At 49.0% G+C, this 19,256-nt stretch overlaps 7 protein-coding genes across 7 annotated transcripts; 4 read left to right on the top strand and 3 right to left on the bottom strand.

Annotated features, from left to right (window-relative positions):
- The first annotated feature begins 196 nt into the window (after positions 1–196).
- Positions 197–2,790, top strand: V1508DRAFT_390796 (uncharacterized protein). Its single transcript, XM_066937931.1, has 2 exons — positions 197–1,543; positions 1,597–2,790. The coding sequence occupies exons 1-2, from the start codon at positions 476–478 to the stop codon at positions 2,674–2,676; spliced, it is 2,148 nt and encodes a 715-aa protein (XP_066793854.1). The 5' UTR covers positions 197–475; the 3' UTR covers positions 2,677–2,790.
- A 980-nt stretch (positions 2,791–3,770) lies between these two features.
- V1508DRAFT_450770 (uncharacterized protein) lies at positions 3,771–6,845 on the top strand (the record flags this gene model as incomplete). The annotated part of the gene is made up of 4 exons (XM_066942490.1): positions 3,771–4,076; positions 4,130–4,193; positions 4,249–4,340; positions 4,389–6,845. The coding sequence occupies 4 exons, from the start codon at positions 3,771–3,773 to the stop codon at positions 6,843–6,845; spliced, it is 2,919 nt and encodes a 972-aa protein (XP_066793853.1).
- A 341-nt stretch (positions 6,846–7,186) lies between these two features.
- Positions 7,187–9,747, top strand: V1508DRAFT_423496 (Cation/H+ exchanger). The gene is given in 13 exon segments (XM_066941175.1): positions 7,187–7,414; positions 7,469–7,731; positions 7,789–7,833; positions 7,896–7,992; positions 8,042–8,213; positions 8,388–8,436; positions 8,492–8,544; positions 8,593–8,620; positions 8,640–8,641; positions 8,734–8,773; positions 8,830–8,895; positions 8,947–9,089; positions 9,151–9,747. 13 exon segments carry the CDS (start codon positions 7,297–7,299, stop codon positions 9,560–9,562), a joined length of 1,488 nt encoding a protein of 495 aa, XP_066793852.1. The 5' UTR covers positions 7,187–7,296; the 3' UTR covers positions 9,563–9,747.
- A 3-nt stretch (positions 9,748–9,750) lies between these two features.
- On the bottom strand, positions 9,751–10,887 carry V1508DRAFT_238500 (transcriptional Coactivator p15-domain-containing protein). Its single transcript, XM_066936343.1, has 4 exons — positions 10,706–10,887; positions 10,491–10,652; positions 10,299–10,418; positions 9,751–10,224 (listed from the first exon to the last, which is right to left on the bottom strand). The coding sequence occupies exons 2-4, from the start codon at positions 10,632–10,634 to the stop codon at positions 10,033–10,035; spliced, it is 456 nt and encodes a 151-aa protein (XP_066793851.1). The 5' UTR covers positions 10,635–10,652; positions 10,706–10,887; the 3' UTR covers positions 9,751–10,032.
- Positions 10,798–12,894, bottom strand: V1508DRAFT_375064 (uncharacterized protein). Its single transcript, XM_066937566.1, has 2 exons — positions 11,980–12,894; positions 10,798–11,926 (listed from the first exon to the last, which is right to left on the bottom strand). Exons 1-2 carry the CDS (start codon positions 12,737–12,739, stop codon positions 11,232–11,234), a joined length of 1,455 nt encoding a protein of 484 aa, XP_066793850.1. The 5' UTR covers positions 12,740–12,894; the 3' UTR covers positions 10,798–11,231.
- Positions 12,895–12,917: 23 nt separating this feature from the next.
- On the top strand, positions 12,918–15,542 carry V1508DRAFT_423490 (uncharacterized protein). Its single transcript, XM_066941174.1, has 2 exons — positions 12,918–13,748; positions 13,797–15,542. The coding sequence occupies exons 1-2, from the start codon at positions 13,287–13,289 to the stop codon at positions 15,141–15,143; spliced, it is 1,809 nt and encodes a 602-aa protein (XP_066793849.1). The 5' UTR covers positions 12,918–13,286; the 3' UTR covers positions 15,144–15,542.
- V1508DRAFT_375062 (10 TM acyl transferase domain found in Cas1p-domain-containing protein) lies at positions 15,443–18,798 on the bottom strand. The gene is made up of 2 exons (XM_066937565.1): positions 18,564–18,798; positions 15,443–18,510 (listed from the first exon to the last, which is right to left on the bottom strand). The coding sequence occupies exons 1-2, from the start codon at positions 18,673–18,675 to the stop codon at positions 15,941–15,943; spliced, it is 2,682 nt and encodes an 893-aa protein (XP_066793848.1). The 5' UTR covers positions 18,676–18,798; the 3' UTR covers positions 15,443–15,940.
- Between the last annotated feature and the right edge of the window lie 458 nt (positions 18,799–19,256).

Here is a 19,256-nt window from a genome sequence, read left to right as displayed (position 1 = left end):
TCAAAAAAGTGTTTCTTCCCAATTCGGTTGTGACTAACTAGATTGAGCAAAAAATTGGTGTGAAAAGTGGCACTTTTTTGAATGGTGCAGGGCCTTAGTTCTTTAGGCAGGGGCTTGGTTGTCGGGTCCGACGCGTCGCCGGGGTGACTTGGCCACCCGCCGCCGCATCGCGCATCACTACATATAGACATCTTAAAAACAACTTTGTTCTACCCTCACCACACGCGACATCATCTCCTCAACAACTCGTCCAGACTGTCCGGGACGTCTAGACAGGAGACGACAAATTTGCATTCGCGATTGCATTTTGATTTAGTGTGTCCTGTTCTCAAGGTAGAGAGGTATATGACTCGATAGTAGTTGGACTTTCCTTCCGTTCTACAACAAAAAAGTACAAGGCTACACCGTGAGAATTAGACTAGATCTATAGACCCACGGAGCATTTATAGTTGACCTTGCTGGTTATTGTGCATACATGGTGATCACGAATGGCATCGCGCCCATCAGCGCGCCATCGACCATCGGAACCCCATCAATCTCCACGCTGCCTCCGATCGCAGACCCACTACCGTATGTCAGTCTCAAGACTGGGCTATGCTACGACGTGCGCATGCGATACCACGCTAAGATCGTGACGAATGCATACGACTACACTGATCCACACCCAGAAGACCCGCGGCGGGTGTACAGGATATACAAGGCATTGGCCGAAGCGGGGTTGGTGGACATGAAGGGCGCAAGCGGGGCAGAGCATATTGGGGGAAAATTGATGCAGCATATTCCAGCGCGGGAAGCGACAAAGGAGGAGGTCACGCTTGTGCACGAGATGAAGCATTGGGATTTCATTGAGAGGACGGCAAGTATGACCCAGGACGAGCTCGTGGAAGAGACCGACAACGGCGACTCCGTGTACTTCAACAACGAGTCGTGGTTTTGTGCCAAATTGAGCTGCGGGGGAGTGATTGATACGTGTAAGGCGGTCGTGAGAGGGGATGTAAAGAACGCGATCGCGGTCGTCCGGCCACCGGGGCACCACGCCGAACCGTACAAGCCGGCGGGGTTTTGCATGTTTAACAATGTCGCGGTTGCGTCGAGGGTTATTTTGAAGGAATTTCCTGAGCAGGTGAAGAAGATTTTGATTCTGGACTGGGATATTCATCATGGCAACGGCACCCAGCGCGCGTTTTATAACGACCCAAATGTACTCTACATCTCCCTCCACCGGTACGACAATGGAAAATTCTACCCCGGCGGTACGTTCGGCAACTATGATAAAGTCGGCGAAGGCCCGGGCGAGGGCCGCAATGTGAATATACCCTGGCCATGTGGCGGAATGGGCGACGGCGATTACATTTACGCATTTCAAAAAACCGTGATGCCAATCGCAGAGGAGTTTGGGCCGGATCTCGTGATTTTGTCGTCTGGGTTTGATGCCGCGCCGGGAGATGAGCTTGGAGAGTGTTTTGTGTTGCCGGCGGCTTATGGCCATATGACACATATGCTCAAGTCGCTTGCGCATGGCAAACTCGCGGTTGTTCTTGAAGTGAGGGATCTTTGTGTGGCAGTTTATTGTTTCAATCAACTAACGATGAGTAGGGTGGTTACAATCTCGATTCGATCGCAACATCGGCACTCGGCGTGACAAAAGTCCTTATAGGCGATGCTCCAATCCCCCTAACTAATGTCTACGCACGCCCTGAGGCCGTCCAGACGGTCGACAAAGTAAGCCGGACGCAAGCTCGGTTCTGGAAATGCATGAAGATCGGACACATGATTCACGACCTTCCTGAAGCACCTGCTGTCGAGCGACTACAGGATATTATAAGACGATACCAGGCGTCGCAGTTATTCGCACATTTCAATATGACCAAGCTGCCAATTTTCCGGGACCGGATTTCGAGGTCGTTTGAGGACCAGGTGCTGTGTACGCCCGGATTTCAAAGCGCGAAGACGGTAGTTGTAATTGTGCATGACCCGCCAGATGTGTGGACGGAACCTGATCCTGTGACGGGACAGATCAGTTTGCATGAGACGTTTGTTATGGACGCTGAGATTAAGTACATCCAGTGGGCGCATCAGAAGGGCTATGGCGTAGTGGATATCAACGCCCCCGCGATTTTCACGGACCAGGAAGACGAGGGGTACAACGTGCAGGCTGCACTGCAGGATCTGTGTTTATATGTCTGGGATAACTACCTCGACCTGTCCGACGCCCGGAATTTCGTGTTCGTCGGCGTGGGCGAAGCTTGCGGTGGTCATGTCTACTTACTCGGCCACCGCGAAGTGCGCGAGCGTGTGCGCGCGGCCATCGCATTCGCGGGCGCAAAGACAGTATTCCCCATCGTCCCCATCATGGACGAATTCATCACAGATTGGTATTACAAGAACTCGCTCGTGCTGACGTCGTCGAATCATCCGATGTGGGAGCAATCCAACGGCGGCAAGAACCCGCGCAAGAAATACGGGAACGTGCAAAAGACCGAGTACGAGACCATGAATGAGCTTCTGATTGGGAAATACTCCGATGTGATTGCGTTCGCGGAGGAGGATATCGAGGAATCGAGCTCGGAGGAGGAAGATGCCGGACCGGACAGAAAACGTCTGAAGAACGAAGGGAGCAGTGATGAGGGCGCCTGGGTTGATGGAGTAATTCCCACGTCCGCGGCGATTATGTAATCTAGATTGGTTAATGTGATTCGTTGACAGTATTTGTACATGTAATAGTTGTTGTACTAAAATGGCGCTTGTAAATCGTATACGATAGAGTTAATGTATTATTATTTATATCCATTAGAAGTGCTATGCTACAACAGTATACCGTAGACTAGACGGCGGCCCACGTGCATTCTTCAACAATAAACCATGAAGTAGATCACGACCAATTTGCAATCGGAATGCATCTGGGTGGCAAGAAGGGAACTACATAATGGATTCGCTCTAGCTATCACCTGACGCGACTTATCGGAACTTCGGGACTTATCCCTATGGCGAAGATAGGCTGCGGTTGCCAGTGTATGCCGCGGTGCTCAATTCTTGAATTACGTCAAGATTTAGTCCTCATCGACGCGGACGCACGGGTCCTGTGAAATAGATTGAGCCGCCTTCGAAAAGATCACCATGCATGTATTGGAATTATTATCATATATATGCGAACTAATAGACTGTTCTCAAATGGTGACTACTACCTCATCTAAGAATCGGTAGCCAGGTCAAATATATTGGTTGAAAGGCCATCAAGCGTCGCTTCTCACAAAACGATCACCACTATTACTAATGCTAATGCCAGCAGAGGAATTCGGATTTAATCAATAAGATGGCCCTTCAGTGTTACTGGATGTTCGGTTCGCCCAGCCCCTGACGGCGCACGTTTGCGATGTGCCTGTGCCTGTTCCTGCTTTGCGTTTGTGAGCCGTGACCGGCAAAACGCCGCCAGCAAACAAAAAACAGTGAACGCATCAGAGCCCACCAACTTGAAGTGCCTCTCACCGACAAGATCCTCACTCTGGAATACTGGCGGCCCCGCATTCCTCTGCTCGCTTTGCTGCCGGCGCAAAACTCCTACACAGGCTTGACTCCCGAACGGGCACGCTGAGCGATTAGGGCCTTGCCTTACTACTTCCTCACCAACCGCTTCCACCATGTCAAGCGCAGCCCGGCAGATCTACTTCTGAGTTCCTCCGGTCTTTACCGTTATTCCCGCATCCTATCCAGTCAATTGAATGGAGCATCTCGACTTCATCGCACGCGATCTGCGATCTGAATCGGTACTCATGCAATCGACTCAAACTGCCACGTCGAACCTTTCACGCATAAATGCAGGTGATGAGACACAATGGCAGCCGCCGGAGACGCTCGAGCAATCACTGGTCCACCGTTACGATACAGATGATAAGCACGACATGGATCGGTTGGCATTGAGATCGTCTGATGTGTCGTCTGTGGAACATGGGCTTGACGAGCAGGTGTACGACACGTTCTTTTCGGCGCGCCACTACGAGGATGATGATATGAACGACGCGGACGAGGAAATGCTAGACGAAGTCGCGAGTGACAGTCCGTCGAGTAGAAAGATCATGGTATGCAATAATAATCTGTTCAGCTTACGCACGTCGCTAAGCAACTTATCTAGATGAACGCCTTGAAAAAGGCGAATTCTGCTGTACTGCTTGATAGCGATGGGAATATCGAGGGTGGTGTGTATTCTCTATTTTTGACTTGCATTTAGTAGGTGACTAACAAAGCCGCTAGCGAAAATGGCCTATATTGAAGCGTGCAGTCTCCTTCAAATAGTAATAGAGAGGGCAAATAAAGCAGAATATAGAGCAAAGCTACGAAAGATAGTATGATTCCTGTCTTCGTGTTATGCTGGTATGCTAATTGGATTATAGTACGACGTCTATGGAAGCCGCGTGTCCGAGCTTAATATGGGATCCGCGTCGGCATCAGAAGGTAGCGCGAGCATTCCCCCTTCGCCAATGCCGTCGCTCTCTTCATCACGGGTTCATGCGCAATCCCTGCAGACGTCATTGTCCAGCGAGCTACCTTCGAGACGGAGTAGTCTCGCTTACGGACAAGATGTCGGAATCCGAAGTAACAAGGATTCGTCAGCGCCTACCTTTCGAGATGTATTCCCTTCGGAGGAGGGATCAGAGTACATAGAAGGCAACGGCGTCTTAGCCACGCCTGTTGGATGGCATCGTAGTATGAATGTACGTGGTTCATCGTCGTCGATGTCGTCGGCAAGCGGAGCTGTGTCGCCATTGACATCCATGGCTGATCGTGGGAACACGAGCAGACCGTCTTCTCCGCCTCCTTTCAGACCGACAACGGCTGACACACTTCGAACCAATAACAGCGATCGGCGGTTCTACGACTCTGATAGCTTCTTTGAACCGCCCAGTCCAGCCATGAGCATCACGGAAGCGCAATTTGAGACTGTAGATGGAGAGTTGCGTGCAGCGGAAGATATCCTCCTTCCTCTAGACTACTTGCCGCGAAACAATAACGGACAGCTAATTCCAATTGCGAAGTCTCTCGCACTTTTTCACAGGAAAACCGAAAACCAAGTCAAGGCCGACATGACCGTCAGTCAGGTACTGCAAGAGTTCGATCTTGATATAGAGTTGGCGAAAGCACATTTCGGACATCCGCCGGTTCGCGCAATAGTGACGGAAACGAAGAGCGTTGCTAGCCAGAGCAATATTGAAGACGCTGATGCTGACTCTGCTGATGTTAAAGAGGGCACAATTGAGAATGGTCTGGGATTGTACTATGATAAGCCTCTCGGTGAGAGTGTGTCTACCGCATTTATCGCATCGTCCGTATTTAGGCCGGCTAATCCTGTCAAGTCGGCCGCGTCAGTTCAGAATGGTGAGGAGGAGGACACGGATGCAATGGCACAAGAGGATATAAGAACTCCTACTCCGCAATCGACAGCCACGTTCGAAACCTCTAGCAACTCATCGCCAAGCAGGCACAGGAGAGTTCTCTCGGCATTGCCGGCTGATGCTCAGGACTCGCCTAGAACGCAAGCCCTTCGACGAGCTTCCTCAGTTAACTCCTCCGGAACACCAGCGGTCGCGTTGACACAGGATATGACAGTAACACCAAAGCCAGCAAGGGTGACGTTTCTCAGATCGTTGTCTTCGTCAGGCAGCGTGAAATCTTCGGGCAGTTCTCGTAGAGTCACTTCATCTCTCAACCCACTTATTTCACGAACCGCCCCTTCACCGTCATCTTCTTCTAATGAATCTACCGGTGCGGCATCGCCGGCATCTGCGACAAGTTTGGCTTCACGTCGTTCCGGATCTCAATTTATCACATCAATATCTTCCACCTCCTTGTCACATATGTCAAAAGACAAGCAATACCCGCAATTAACCTCGATCAGCTCATTCTCGACAACTGGCGCTCCCTTTAGTCCGTCGGCGTCGTCCCGTCTGTCGATCTCAACTACTGCAAGGGCAAATACGATCCGCAGCCACGAGACCCTCCCACCCCGTCCTGCAGATCCCATTGCGCGTCCGTTCTGGCTAATGCGCAATATCCATACTGCACTTACTAGTCCCAGCGGTGGCCTCATAACCGATCGTTTGCGACTATCTCCGCAAATATTCCTTGGCACCGGTGTCAAACTACGGTCACTGGAGGAAAAGATATCAGCCTGCGAGAGCATGAACTCTGCACTACTACATTTCGAAGATGATCCTTCAATTCAAGGAATTACGGACCTGGTACGCGTGATGGATAAGGTTGAAGCGCGACTACAACCGATATTGGTTCCGGAAGGTTCTGATTATACCCACGGGTTTGGTGCGTTCGGAGATGATTTTTTCACGCCGACTCGAAAAGCTGCGCCAGCGACCTTGCATTCGGGTCCAGGAAGCGATGCATCTTCAGAAAGAAGTGCTTCGATCGCGAGTGTACCATCTTCGCAGAAGCTTCTGAGCTGGAAAAAAATCAAGTCGTGGACAGGGTCTGGACCCAAAGGCTCCGGCGGCAGTACAACTTCGTTGGCTCAACCTGACTCTGGGACAATGAATGAATATTACATTCCCCGCAAGGATGCAGTTGGGAAGGACGCGGAGGAATCGCTACGAGGGCCGCTTAGCATGTACGTCAATGTTCTCATCGTCTTGTTCTACCGTGCGCAAGTCATTGAACAATTCCCGGCTCTACTTTCAGCAGACAATTTATCGATGCAGACAAAAGCACGAGTCGATTTGGCAGTGCGAAGAGCAAGCGACTTTTTCGGACAGGTGATTTGTAAATTTGTGTTGGCTGATGTAGGCGAGTTGATGGATAAATATGTGAAGAGGACTATTCGGGGCACACTGACTGTGTAGTTACTCCTTTTTTGTTAACCCCGCATTGTGTACTATATTTGAGAGGTTGATGTTACCATTTCTCTTAAGTGATTAATATTTGGTTAATGTATACGGTTTAGGTAATTTCGGTATATTTGAGCGTCCGTCGTTGTTGGGAGTAGTGCTGTCCTTGCAAAATGTTATGTATTGAACAGAGTTAGCGCCAAGTAGTTAATAGTAATAGATTGAGTTACTTTTCTCTACTGCTCGGGGAATATAATAAGAATGCACGTGTTGCAACCAAATTTCAGGGCAGGGGTTTGTCATACCACTTAAACGTCATACCGAAATCCAACAGTACGTCTGGTCATTTGGCCTGGTTTCAACTATAACGGGCAATAATACTATAAGTGTTGGCACCGAATACGATCTTCCATTCCGAGATTTGCATGACAAACATATCGATATAGATTGTGATTAAGAAACGAATATGCCGACGCTTGCAATAAGTAATTTTAATTTAGTCTGCACATTGCTGGGAGGCTTTGTCATTCTATTTGGGCTGGTGTCGTTCTTGGTACGAGAGAAAATGTATATTTCCGAAGCTTGTAAGTATTACAGGTCGCAATCTCTTGGTGCCGGGGTGCTAAATGTCTCGGCAGTGCCATCACTACTATTCGGGATAACATTCAAAGGCGCAGGGCTCTTTCGTCCCGCATTCTATGGAACTACAACACAGGACATAACTCGTGAATTCACACGGTTGGTACTTGGAGTCCAGCTAGTGCTAGCTGGTGTGCAATTGCCAGGAAAATATCTATGGCATGAATGGAGAAGCTTGTCCATGCTGCTCTTGCCTGTTATGACAACTATGTGGGTCGTTTCGGCCTTGATTATCTATTTGTGCATACCCAACTTAAACTACGTGAGTTGTGCTAGCTACGATCGAGATATTGGAACATATCGCTGACGATCCTGTTAGCTGGATGCACTTATTATTGGCGCTTGCATTACGCCTACGGATCCTGTACGAATGCCTATAAACGAATTCGGACATAACTGTGTGCAGCATGACTGACTCCCACGTAGGTGTTAAGTAACTCTCTAGTCAAGGGAAGATTCGCAGAGAAGTCCATAGCCGAACCTCTCCGCAATCTCATCTCCGCAGAATCGGGCGCAAATGACGGTAAGGAGAATTAAATACTGGTAGTTAAATGGCACATTAACTGGATTAGGTTTTGGGTATCCTTTTCTATTCTTGGCCCTCTATATGCTGCGGGACAGTGGAGCTTCTATCGCTCGGGACTGGATTATCGAAACGATCATATACCAAATTATACTTTCGGTTGTATACGGTACGGTCGTAGGATATATTGCAATGCGAGCATTGCATTTTGCTAAAGAGAAGTCGATTTCCCATTTTCTACTGCCTGATTTGCATTTTTATCTGTCTTCGACTTTTGTATGGATCGAGTCTGTGATGTGTAATTTGTCGGCGAAAAGATTCTTTTTCTCGTTGGCTAGGTCTGATCTTCTCACCCTGCGCTGCCCGTAAGGGTGGTTGTGGATTTTGTGCTATAGGAATATGGTCGACGACGAATCGTTTGTCCTATTTGCTTTCGCGCTGGCGGTAAGTTGTGCTTATATTTCAGTTTATTAAAATGAATATCGACTGATGTCTACAGCTCTTCATTGTTGGAACGGCTGGATTGTTTGGAACTGATGACTTGCTTGCTTGGTATGTTGATTTTATGTAGTCGAGGCCGGAATGAGCTGACGCAATTAGTTTTGTCGCCGGTAATGTGTTCACATGGTAATTGTCCTTACACTTCCGATACGCTTTCAATATAATTCTGACAATATATGTAGGGAGTACGTGCTGTTGCTGTAATTGCATGCAATCAGCAATTGGCTAACTGATCATCAGTGACTGGTTCCGTGTAGAAACTGAACACGACAGTCTTCAGGTGAGTCGTAACAGTAAAACACGCGTAATAAGAAGGTATCTAATACTGAGAGCCAGTCGTCTTTGGATATGATACTAAACGTCGCGATGTTTACATGGTTCGGTACTATTATCCCTTGGGCTGTAAGTTGTGTGCTTGCTAATCATATTACACTCTCTGATACTCGTAAATAGGAATTTAATACTCAAGAAATTCCGGTATGGAGGTTTATTGCTATGGCTCTTGCTATTCTGGCTTTCCGCAGACTGCCAGCCGTTCTGGTAATGTATAAAGCTATCCCTCGCATCGAGACTTTCCGGGAGGCGATTTTTACAGGGTGAGTGGTAATTTCTACCCTGTTACCCGTCCCTTGTACATGGATCTAACTTCACTTGCAGGTTTTTTGGTCCAATCGGTGTAGGTGCAGTCTTTTATCTGTCGGTGTTGTTAGAAACGTTAGCTACGTTCACGCAAACTGAGCAAGTTGCATACATCGGAAAAGTTGCACCACTAGTAATATACTTTTCGATGGTGAGCAGTGTTATTGTGCACGGCATATCTATACCTGCTCTCGTCATAGGACCCCGTATGCCTCGAACATTGTCGAGATCACTGACACAATTGGGTACAATGTCCGTCAGGCAGTTCTCCACCTTCAGCAGGTCGGTAACCGTGGTGGAACGTGAGCCAGAGTTGAGGATCACGCACCGTAACATTGTGACTGCCCACAATGAGGCGAATGAACTCGATAATATACGCGTAGTAGATATTGTCAATTGTGACACGGACAACCATAGAACGAAACGATGAAGCAGCGAATCGGCATTATCAATTCCTATAGATCTAGTTGACAGTATTTCGCAGAGGGCCGGGGGATTATAGTGATTCTGGTGGGACGCAAATACACTTTTGGATTAATGTAACTGTAGAATAGTTATAGATATATGTAAATGATAGTTACATTGTGGCACTTTGCTGTACTGGTTGGACATAAGCCGAAAATGACATGGCACGTTCTGCACCCTAACCCGCAATTCGTACACAAAAGTCGACAACGTGATATGGGCCATGGCTATGTAAATGTAAATGCGAGCTTTGCAGCACTAGTTGTCGCGTCATCCTTCTGGGCCCAGTATAGTTCGCGGTTTGAAATGACCCGGGTTATGATTTAGTTCGATCATAATGTTAAAAATTAGGTAACTGTAGTATCGACTTTGTTCCGGCCAATTCTAAAGTAGTACTAAGCCGCCAGCCTATTACTCATCACCCAATTGATATGTCTATTCCTGCTCTGAATTTACTTCCAGACTGTCGCCTTTAGTTTCTACTTCATTTTCGTCCTGCTTCAAGCCCTCATCGCCAACCTCTTCCTTAGTGTCAACATCATGGTCTTGCAGCTTCTTGAGTGCATTTTCAATATCGCCAATGTGCGCCACCACCCTCTCCCACACATCAATCGTAAGACTTATACCCTACACATCATCAGCAACCAACATCTACAACTCATACGTGAATTCTATAAAACGAGGATATCAAGAACACCTACTTTGCGACCAGGCAACCAATCCTCTGATCCATTCGGATTTGTCTTCGAATAGAACTCTCGAATATCGACTAATGGTGTGCCTTTGAAATCTCTAACAAGTAATCGTTTCCGTTTTCCAATCTAAAATCCACGATTAGCCTCAGCGTTACGACATTTTCCGGCTTCTGAATACCGCGTGTCGAAATAACGCACGTCAATATCCAAAATTGCAGTTCCAAAAGGGTTGTCCTCATCATCGGGCTTTGATTCCATTTTGGAACGTTTGTAAGGGTTAGACGCGTAATTTGATTTGTAGCCAGAGCTGTTGTGAGTCGAACTGGAACGTTTTGGTGGCATTGTGCCGTGATTCCGTCACTACGTCAACAAATCAATAAAGATATTAGGAACGTTTAAGTGCATAGGCATACCAGGGTTCGAATAATGTGAGATCGTTAGATATGAGCTTGGAATATAGATCCGAGACGGAATTTGTGATGGTCCATTGACGAGTCTCGATTGTGTGCCGCGCGAACCGGAGCGCGTCACCATAACCCAATCATTGCACGTGCAATGAAGCCAGCCATAAAACTCAATGCAAGTTTACGGACGTAGTCAGTGTTCTGAGGGACGTCGTCCCACAACATACATCAACGAGTTTCTGTCAAGCGGAATTGTTACTCACATCTTACATTCTCATTCTTACATACAGGTAAAGAAACTGCTATGTACACTACTCGCTCTATATCTATGTACAAGATACAAAAATCAACGATTCCGGGCATAAAACATATGCTGGGACAAACTACAATCAGCTACAGTTACAAGAATCTCTTTATATAAATCATCCCAGTATTTGTTGCATTTTGGTTGACTCACATGATCAAGTGTTGCATGATTTTTGATTGGTCGTAAATAGTTACATGTCGTAGACATCTCAGAGAAGATTCTCGGGGCTTAGGTATGTAATCCAGCGAACGAGCCGTTCTTCAGAACGGCAGGATACCGCTTTCCTCTGAATGCGAATACCTGCTGGTTAACCTGGTACGGCTCCTCCGGTTTCAAATCATTGATTTCCCACTTCGTACTTTGGAAGATATTAATGCCAGGCGTCATCAGCACGTCGAGTTCGTCCCCGAACTTATTCATTACCCAGTCCCAATCCCGTTTATTGTCTGCCTCGTGGAATCCTGTAATGAAGACGGCGCACTTACTTTCAAGCAACGCAGGCATCGATTTCTCCCACTGATCCATCGCTTCTGGGGCACCGAGACCGGGGTGGAAGAGGAAAAAGACGTCGTAGTAGGGATCATAGGGCGTGAATTCTTGTGTGTCGTGGATGACGTGGAAATAATCCGTGTAGTAAGACACAGAGTAATTTGGCGCCACACGTTCACTAACGGCTGACTGATTGTACACGTACTGCTTCTTTTCGCGGTCGTAAAGCGCCTCAGGGCCGATGAAGTTGATATGAATGTTCGGCTTGTTAAATAGAAAGAGCAATTGTGCCCATATCTCGAGTGGTAATTGCGACTCTGAACGCGCACCGAGAACGAACAGGCGGATCGGCTGGTTTCGTTGGACGGATTCGCCATCAACGTTACTGCCGGTCTGCGACGGTGGAGTGTTGGGGAAAAGCGTGTACCTCAACGCTGCAGGTAATTGTTAATATTTTATTTGAGTATCGACACCGTTTGTGACTCACCAGCCAACGACTTCAGTCCCTCTAATGTTAACCGTCTTGATGCAAGCGTGTAAGGTGATCCCTGGTGCAATATACTGCCCACTGTAATGGGATAAGTCAGCACTTTCGTCGCATGCGCGAGTTCAAACTCAGTGTCCATCGAATGGAAGTCACGAGTATACAAAAATGTGTCCCAGTCCGCGAAATTGATTGCGACGTCCGTGTCCTGAGGCGGCGGCATTTCAAACTCAGGAAATTCCCGGCCAGAGCGAATATCGTGCTCAAAAACGTTTCCGAGCATTAGTCTGTCGCAGACTTGCTCGTGGTGGTGCGTGTCCGCTCTCCAGACCTCCTCGGAGTGGTGTGTGGGAATGCCGCAGTTAGGACAGGTGAATTGGATACTGAGGCCGGTTACCGGGCATTTGGCGAGCGCTTTAATCGTAGCGGCACGGTTGCGTAGGACAAGTGAGGGCGAGGACTCCCACGGGTGAAATCTGTTCTCGAATGTTGGCTCGTTTTCGCGATGTTCTGGACTGAATCCGAGCGTCCACTTAACAGCCTTCCACAGGAACGTCCTGTGGGGAACGTGTGTAGGCGATGAGACATGTCGTGGAGATGAGGTCAGCCGATTCTGCGGTTGGCGACGGGTCGAGATATTCCGTCGTGAGTGTTTCTGGGATGAGAGTTGTCGAATTGCGCGAAGACCTGACCAGTACTCCTGCGTCCCGGCAAAGGGATGTGCCACCACAGACGCCGACACGCGAGCACACAGCAGAACCATGTTGCTGTTGCGTGTGCGATGGTGGGAAATCGGAGAACAATCAATCGGCTGCTGCGAAATGTCCAAGTTCGCGGTACCCGAGCCCTTAAACAGAAAAATCCGGTGATGTGCGTCTCAAGCATCACGCTTTGCAAATTGCGCAGTGATGCTCAGCACATCTTGGTCAGCATATCCAGCGGACGGCCCTTGGACAACGAGCACCGTATAGCATGTCCTGTTATCTATATGTATAGATAGAAGATATTCTGATTTCTTTGTGCTTTATTCGTCTGTTACTAGTTGAAGGATCGGCGCCTTTTTCATATGCTTTTCGATGGCTGACTAAACGCGTTTATTGCGCTTAAATAAGCACATGACAAAGTGCCACGCAGTCTTAAAGTCTGACCGTCTGCCATTGCACACGAGACTAATTGAGATCATTCAGTGTCGAACGGACCCTTTATTATAGTCAGCCTCTGCTCGACTTCGTATTGCGGTATTTGGACTCGGAATATTACTGAATTCTGTCGTTGAATTATATATTGCGACTCCACTGACGGAAGGAGCGATGTCGGACGCCGGCGCAGAACCAGCGTCATCATCGAATGGGGCAGGACTGTCTGCCGTCCCGCAGCCGGGCAGACAATCACCACTGGTACCAGCCGCACAAACACCGGAATCACTAGAAGGCACATCGTCGTCGATCGCTCAGCCAGATACGACCGGCCGCCTCATCAATCTCCGGATATCCACACCGTCTTCCCTGCCGGCCGCCGTCACGTCGAACCTCGGGTTCAAGTTACCGGCGATGACGACGGTCGAGACAATCAAGCGGCATATTGCGGACCGGTTACAGGACGCACTGCTGTTCGCTACAGGTGAGCCGTGGACGTCGACGGTGTATACTCCTGCGATTGAGAATGCGAATGATGAGTTGCTGGGGGATGTCAAAGGTGATACCATCATGCGCATTATATTCCAGGGGAGGTTTTTGACGGACGAGATGAAGCTTGGTGATGTTGTTCGAGAGGTGAGTTTGATTGTGTACGTGTGCGATAGACGATGCTAATTGGTATAGATCAACGACGTGACGTTTCATATGATGCTGAAGCAGTCTATCATCGACGTATTGACGACCGCTTATAAACAGCCGACCATACCCGCATCAGTGGCACCAATCGATCCCAACATACCACCTGGTGTCGGGGCATCTGTCCCGCAGCAAGAGCCGGCCTGGCTCTTCGGGGCGACGGCAACGCCTACACAGACAATACCGGCAATCCCGTCCCCGCCGCCTCCACTCGGCACCAATATCGTGCTCTATCAAGATCCCCGCGCTGCCACACCTCTTATATCGCCTTACTCCTCCCTCCCCGTGGTAACAAACAGCGGCCATCTCGCAATTTTGCTATCACCACAAGGCATAAGCAACTTTGCTGCAGCAGGAATTTCGATCCGAGAAGGGAACAGCGCGTTCGTGCCCGGCGTGCAGTATTCGCAGGATTCAAGCAGTTTCTACCAACCAGTCCCGGCAGAGGGACTGAATTCCTCAATCCTCGCTGCGCTCCTCCACTCCCGCACGGTAGCAGACCTTCACCACCAACAACCACCACAACAGCAACAGGGAATTCACCGGCAATCTCTGTCCGAAAGAATCCGTGCAACATTGTCTGACCTCCGAAACAACGCGCACAGACTCCGCAATACACTAGCGCTAACCTGGCTTTTCCTCCGTCTCGTCTTCTTCGTTGGTTTATCCTCCGGCGAATTCGGGGGTACAAGGTTTTGGACTATATCAGCCATAGCGGCGGTCGTGTTTCTGTGGAGGGCCAATGTTCTGGCAATACTCGGTCGCGAAATTGGGCGGCGCGTGTTACCAAATAACAATAATAACAATCACAACAATGAAGGCGACGAGAATAATGAGGCAAACGGACAGATTGTACGCAGACGATTCGGCGCACTGGGCACTATATTTCTCCGGCCAGACGAAGATGAAACATTGCCGCCCGACGACAACGCTAATGTGCGGACGAGGAGACGGACATTGCGAGAATTGGAGCGGGTGGTTGTTGTGTTTCTAGGCACGCTTGTGCCGGCTGTATATGATACCTGGCATCGGCATGAGGTTGCGCGTGAAGAAGCGCGATTGCAACGGCAACGGGACCGGGAACGGGAACGGGAACAGGAACGGGAACGAGAGCAGCAGGAGCGGGATCAGGAGCAGCCAGACGACAACATGGGCGTTGCGGTCGTAGACAATCGTCCCAATGAGAACGAAGGCGACGATAATAATAACAATAACGACGGTGACCTTGACGAACAAGCAGCCCAAGACGTGGACGTCGACATCGAAGTTCTCGCAATTGAGGGTGTGGAGGAACAACAATTACGGCACCGGAATCCACATACCCATCATCTCTAATTCCCCTCCTCGTTCAGAGCTCCCTTAAAGCCCGACGCATATACTTCCATCCAAAGCTCAAATAATTGCCTAACATTATGACATAAAGCAAATTGGTGGTCATGCATTTGAGGCACAAAAATTACTCGGCTTTGAATGGCACTTTTATTAAATTGGAATTCATGGATTTTTGTTTTTTTTGTGAATAAAATTTTTGTTTGTTGAATCTGTAATGTGACAGTCGGTTTATTATGGATAACGCGTAAAGCATTTCGGCGTTCGTTTTAATTTATTTCGTCTTTTTTAGAGTTGTTTGCGATGTTATTTTAGTACAAGGTTGTACGGCCTTGTATGAGGGATTTTAGCATACAAATTTAAATCTATCGATATGGTTATATTAGACATGCTAAGAAAGAAAAAGCTACCAAAGAAACAACTGACAATCAAAATTTAAGAATACACAATAGAGCATGAGCGTGTACTCGCAAAAGCCAACGAAAAAAAATAGTTTAACTCCTGTATATAATGTAACCCGGACTAAGAAGTCATAGCAATAGACTCATTTTTCAGTACACACGCGTACACAATGGGATGTCTAAAATAAATGAACTATAGATGCAAACGGAACGAGAGAGTGTGTGTGCGAGTATCTGAGAGCGAGAGTGTGTGTGAGAGTGTGTGTGAGCGCGCGAGAGTGAGAGGACCCAATGCCATGTCCAGAACCCAAATCGATCACGATCACAAGATGGGGTATTTATCTGCCATATTCTGATACCAAAGACTCGACGCGACATATTGATAGGATATAAGCGGACTGCTTAAGCCCTCTCGAAGGCGCAGCCAACGTTGATAGCCCACATCAAAAACAACAAAGCGAAGAGCCTTGTTTTCATATCTCCCATCTGCAACCAGGCGCCCTCAACAACCGGATGCGCGGCGACTTTAGCCGCAAATGAAATTATGTGCGCGTTCTCGTCCGGTTGTGGTGCAGCAGTTACAAATGCATCGCCTTTTTCGAGGTCACGTTGTGCTACATCTGGTTGTGTGTGCGGGGTCGAGTCGAGCAGGGATGCCCGTGTTCCATCAGATTCAGGGACAGTCGCGACGCGCGGGGAGCCCGAGCCTATGGATATTAAATCCCCTGATGCGGCCTGCTGCTCGTCCTCGGCTTGCATAGAGGAGACTTGTAGCAATGAGTTCTTGTCGTCGTTCACTCCAGTTTCTGTCACGGGTAAGAGCACGGCCGTCGGTGGCTGCGGCGCTGGTTTCGGAGCAGGCCTCTTCATTCCGTTGATGAGCACGGTAGTGAGTTTGCCAGTGGCATCCGCGGTCACGCTGGATATGTACAAAAACAGCGGTGTCGTGATCAGGAGATTCAAAACGCGATGTCGTGACGAAATGACTTCTAACATACCGTGCGTGTCAGCCGCCATCCAAATGTGAAACTGCAGCGTGAAAGTTTCGAGCGAGCATGTTCCTACCCACGCAAACGCGGTCGAGTACACATTGCGGAGCGTATGTGTGGCGTTGCGCAGAAATAAGAAGCCGACAATCGGAAACACGGAGATGTACGGGTGAAATGCGTTGTAGTCCTGTTTCGAATCCCACATCGGCATGAGGATGTGGTAGAGGAAGAGAACGACGACCGCGCCGGCCAGGGCCCCGAGGCGGACGGTCGGCCAGGATGGGTGGGAGAGGAATTTGTATTCCTGTATTTTGATCGCGAGAATTGCACCGAGCATGCCAACGTAGACAATCCAAATGTCGAGAATTACGCGGAACCGCCATTCGCGGAGGTCCCAGGTGACGAAGAAAAGCCGCTGGAGTATGAACCAGACGGCGTCGAGCATACCTTCGACCGAGACGACGAAGTACATGCCGATAGCCGAGATCGTGATCTTGGAGCACAGGAACTTCACGTCCTCATTATGCTGGGCTTGAAACTTCATTGTGAAATACACGACCAGGAACCAGAAACTGGAGAGCGGCGCAAAGTAGTAGAACAAATAATCGGTGTCCATAATGTACGCGAGCGCACACGACAACAAGTTCAGTCGGACTAGCACGTTTGCAACACGCTTGAGCGAGAAGTCCTTTTTCTTGTAAAAATAGGTGGTGTGACCGTAACCGGTCATGAATAGGTATGCTGCAACCATGACACGGATGAGCTTGTAGATCGGGAGAATCTTGGACGCGCCGGTGATGTGGTAAATCAGAATCATGACCTGCATCCATCCCTTCCATTCATTACTCTGGTCGCGACCCATGAAGCCCTGCTCAGAGTCCGATCGTCGGATCGTCAAGAGCCCGACGACAGCGGCCGCAAGCGTCAGGACCGTGAACTCGGAGGAGAAGAACTGTTTGGACGCCTTGTTAAATAAGGATGTGCGATCGGCAATATACGAGTACGTAAGAGTCGTCGCAAAAATAAATCCCGCAGTTACAAGCGCATTTCCAGACGCACCCTCGCTCCAAATCCTCGGAGTCGAAAGCATGCCAGAGGACTTGATATACAGCGTCGGCATGGCAATAAGCGTCACCAACAAAATAATCCATTGCGTAAAATTAGGACCCGGATACTGGTAACAGCACGTCTTGTCCATTGGGTACCCAGTAGCCTTCATAACCTGCTGATTACAGCGCATATTGAGCAGCACGTCGGCCTTGGCCTTTGCGACAGTCTGTGTGGCGTGAATCCCGGAATCATCGGACGCGGCAGCGCTCTTGGTCATCATCGCATTCATCGCCGACGGCACAATGACATTCGACTGCTGGGATGCCCACTTGAGGTAGTCATTCATATACTTGATTTCGTCGTGCAAAATTGTCGCCGACCGCGAAACGTCGAGTTTCTCCCACTGCGGCACTGTAACCGGCAACAAGAACGGAAGATGGTAGTACTCCGGACAGGCGCGGACAGATTCAATCACCCTGTCAATATTTTCTTTCCACAAATTGACGCCGTTGTCGCCGAGATACCTGGCGAACCACAGACCACCGCCGAGGACGACATACGCGTTCGGCAACTCGTCTTTAACTTTCCCACACGTCGAGAGGCGGGGCAAGACGGTCGAGTTCAAATATGGGTCCCACAAAAACTCGACATTGAGGCCGTCTTTGACGAATCTGATATCGGAGTGCTTTTCGGCCGTTTCGGACACAGACGGATCAAGCGTCTTGACCGTCTGCCAGAATAATTGCCGCACGGTAGAGTCGCCGGCAAAAAGCACGTGTTGGTCGCGGAGACACAGGCCTGCCTCTTTCGCGTTGTATTTGTGGAAGATGCAGCCAGGGGGTTGCCAGTTTGACGGGCCCTTTGTGCCGGGTACGTTGTCTAGCCATTCACCGGTCGCGAGGAGCGAACCGCATTTATACGGGTCAAACACGTCTGCGGTTGTTAAAAAAACAAATACCAACCAAATACTCGAGGAAAAAACGTACCAGACGTGGCATATCGCCATAGAGCGAGAACGAAGACGAAAATGCCGTAGGAGAAAAAGGACCGCCTGACATGATCAACCGAGGGCACGAGTGCCGCCAGCGACAGAGCCATGGCAGCTAGAGGAATATACGAACGGGAGCAGATAAAAGTAGGTCAGGTAGCCTCTACTGCCTAGTGCTGAGCGCCGTATGGTAAAGTGCAGTGCAGCCGCGCAGGATCAGAAGGGAAGAGATGGACTGATAATGGCTGGCCGTGCGGAGTACACGCTTGGGAGGCCGCAGCGATGCAGCCCGGAGTGGCTGCACAAGGTGCTGCGATGCTCGCTAACTGCATATGTCAAATGCCCCACCCCATAACCCAGCTTCTCTGTGCAGAATATCCAGCTATGCAGCGCCACGATACAGTCATAGGCTTGGGCGGATATGGCACAACAGCTCTATCCCACTTGCAAAGCAACAACCGATGTCGGAGGCCGTTAAAAGAGCCGAGAGACAAATTTATATATTTTTGGCTCTAGGAAATAAAATATCATCGGGAGTTGATAACATGTGCTGACTGACGACAACAAGTTAGTTAGTTTAACAATTGAGTGTCATTAGGTCAAGGATCTCTACGAGACGACGCGCGCACTTAGGAGAAGCTCCAACGATAGCGCAGTCAAATGATATTAGCGGCATGACAAGTACAATCAT

Source organism: Lipomyces doorenjongii (assembly GCF_038497915.1).
Source record: "Lipomyces doorenjongii strain NRRL Y-27504 unplaced genomic scaffold V1508scaffold_58, whole genome shotgun sequence".
NCBI lineage: Eukaryota > Fungi > Ascomycota > Lipomycetes > Lipomycetales > Lipomycetaceae > Lipomyces > Lipomyces doorenjongii.
This window is presented reverse-complemented; position numbering and strand designations above follow the sequence as displayed.

Excerpts from the sequence above, each read along its gene's own strand:
- V1508DRAFT_375064 (XM_066937566.1), bottom strand. The coding sequence starts at position 12,739 with ATGGTTCTGCTGTGTGCTCGCGTGTCGGCGTCTGTGGTGGCACATCCC. Across the intron at positions 11,927-11,979 it reads GGGACTGAAGTCGTTGGCTG|CGTTGAGGTACACGCTTTTC; the intron begins GTGAGTCACAAA and ends AATTACCTGCAG.
- V1508DRAFT_423490 (XM_066941174.1), top strand. The coding sequence starts at position 13,287 with ATGTCGGACGCCGGCGCAGAACCAGCGTCATCATCGAATGGGGCAGGA. Across the intron at positions 13,749-13,796 it reads TTGGTGATGTTGTTCGAGAG|ATCAACGACGTGACGTTTCA; the intron begins GTGAGTTTGATT and ends TAATTGGTATAG.
- V1508DRAFT_238500 (XM_066936343.1), bottom strand. The coding sequence starts at position 10,634 with ATGCCACCAAAACGTTCCAGTTCGACTCACAACAGCTCTGGCTACAAA. Across the intron at positions 10,419-10,490 it reads CTGCAATTTTGGATATTGAC|ATTGGAAAACGGAAACGATT; the intron begins GTGCGTTATTTC and ends CGTGGATTTTAG. Across the intron at positions 10,225-10,298 it reads ATTGGTTGCCTGGTCGCAAA|GGTATAAGTCTTACGATTGA; the intron begins GTAGGTGTTCTT and ends GATGATGTGTAG.
- V1508DRAFT_375062 (XM_066937565.1), bottom strand. The coding sequence starts at position 18,675 with ATGGCTCTGTCGCTGGCGGCACTCGTGCCCTCGGTTGATCATGTCAGG. Across the intron at positions 18,511-18,563 it reads ATGGCGATATGCCACGTCTG|ACGTGTTTGACCCGTATAAA; the intron begins GTACGTTTTTTC and ends TAACAACCGCAG.
- V1508DRAFT_423496 (XM_066941175.1), top strand. The coding sequence starts at position 7,297 with ATGCCGACGCTTGCAATAAGTAATTTTAATTTAGTCTGCACATTGCTG. Across the intron at positions 8,437-8,491 it reads TATTTGCTTTCGCGCTGGCG|CTCTTCATTGTTGGAACGGC; the intron begins GTAAGTTGTGCT and ends TGATGTCTACAG. Across the intron at positions 8,774-8,829 it reads CTGAACACGACAGTCTTCAG|TCGTCTTTGGATATGATACT; the intron begins GTGAGTCGTAAC and ends ACTGAGAGCCAG.
- V1508DRAFT_390796 (XM_066937931.1), top strand. The coding sequence starts at position 476 with ATGGTGATCACGAATGGCATCGCGCCCATCAGCGCGCCATCGACCATC. Across the intron at positions 1,544-1,596 it reads AACTCGCGGTTGTTCTTGAA|GGTGGTTACAATCTCGATTC; the intron begins GTGAGGGATCTT and ends AACGATGAGTAG.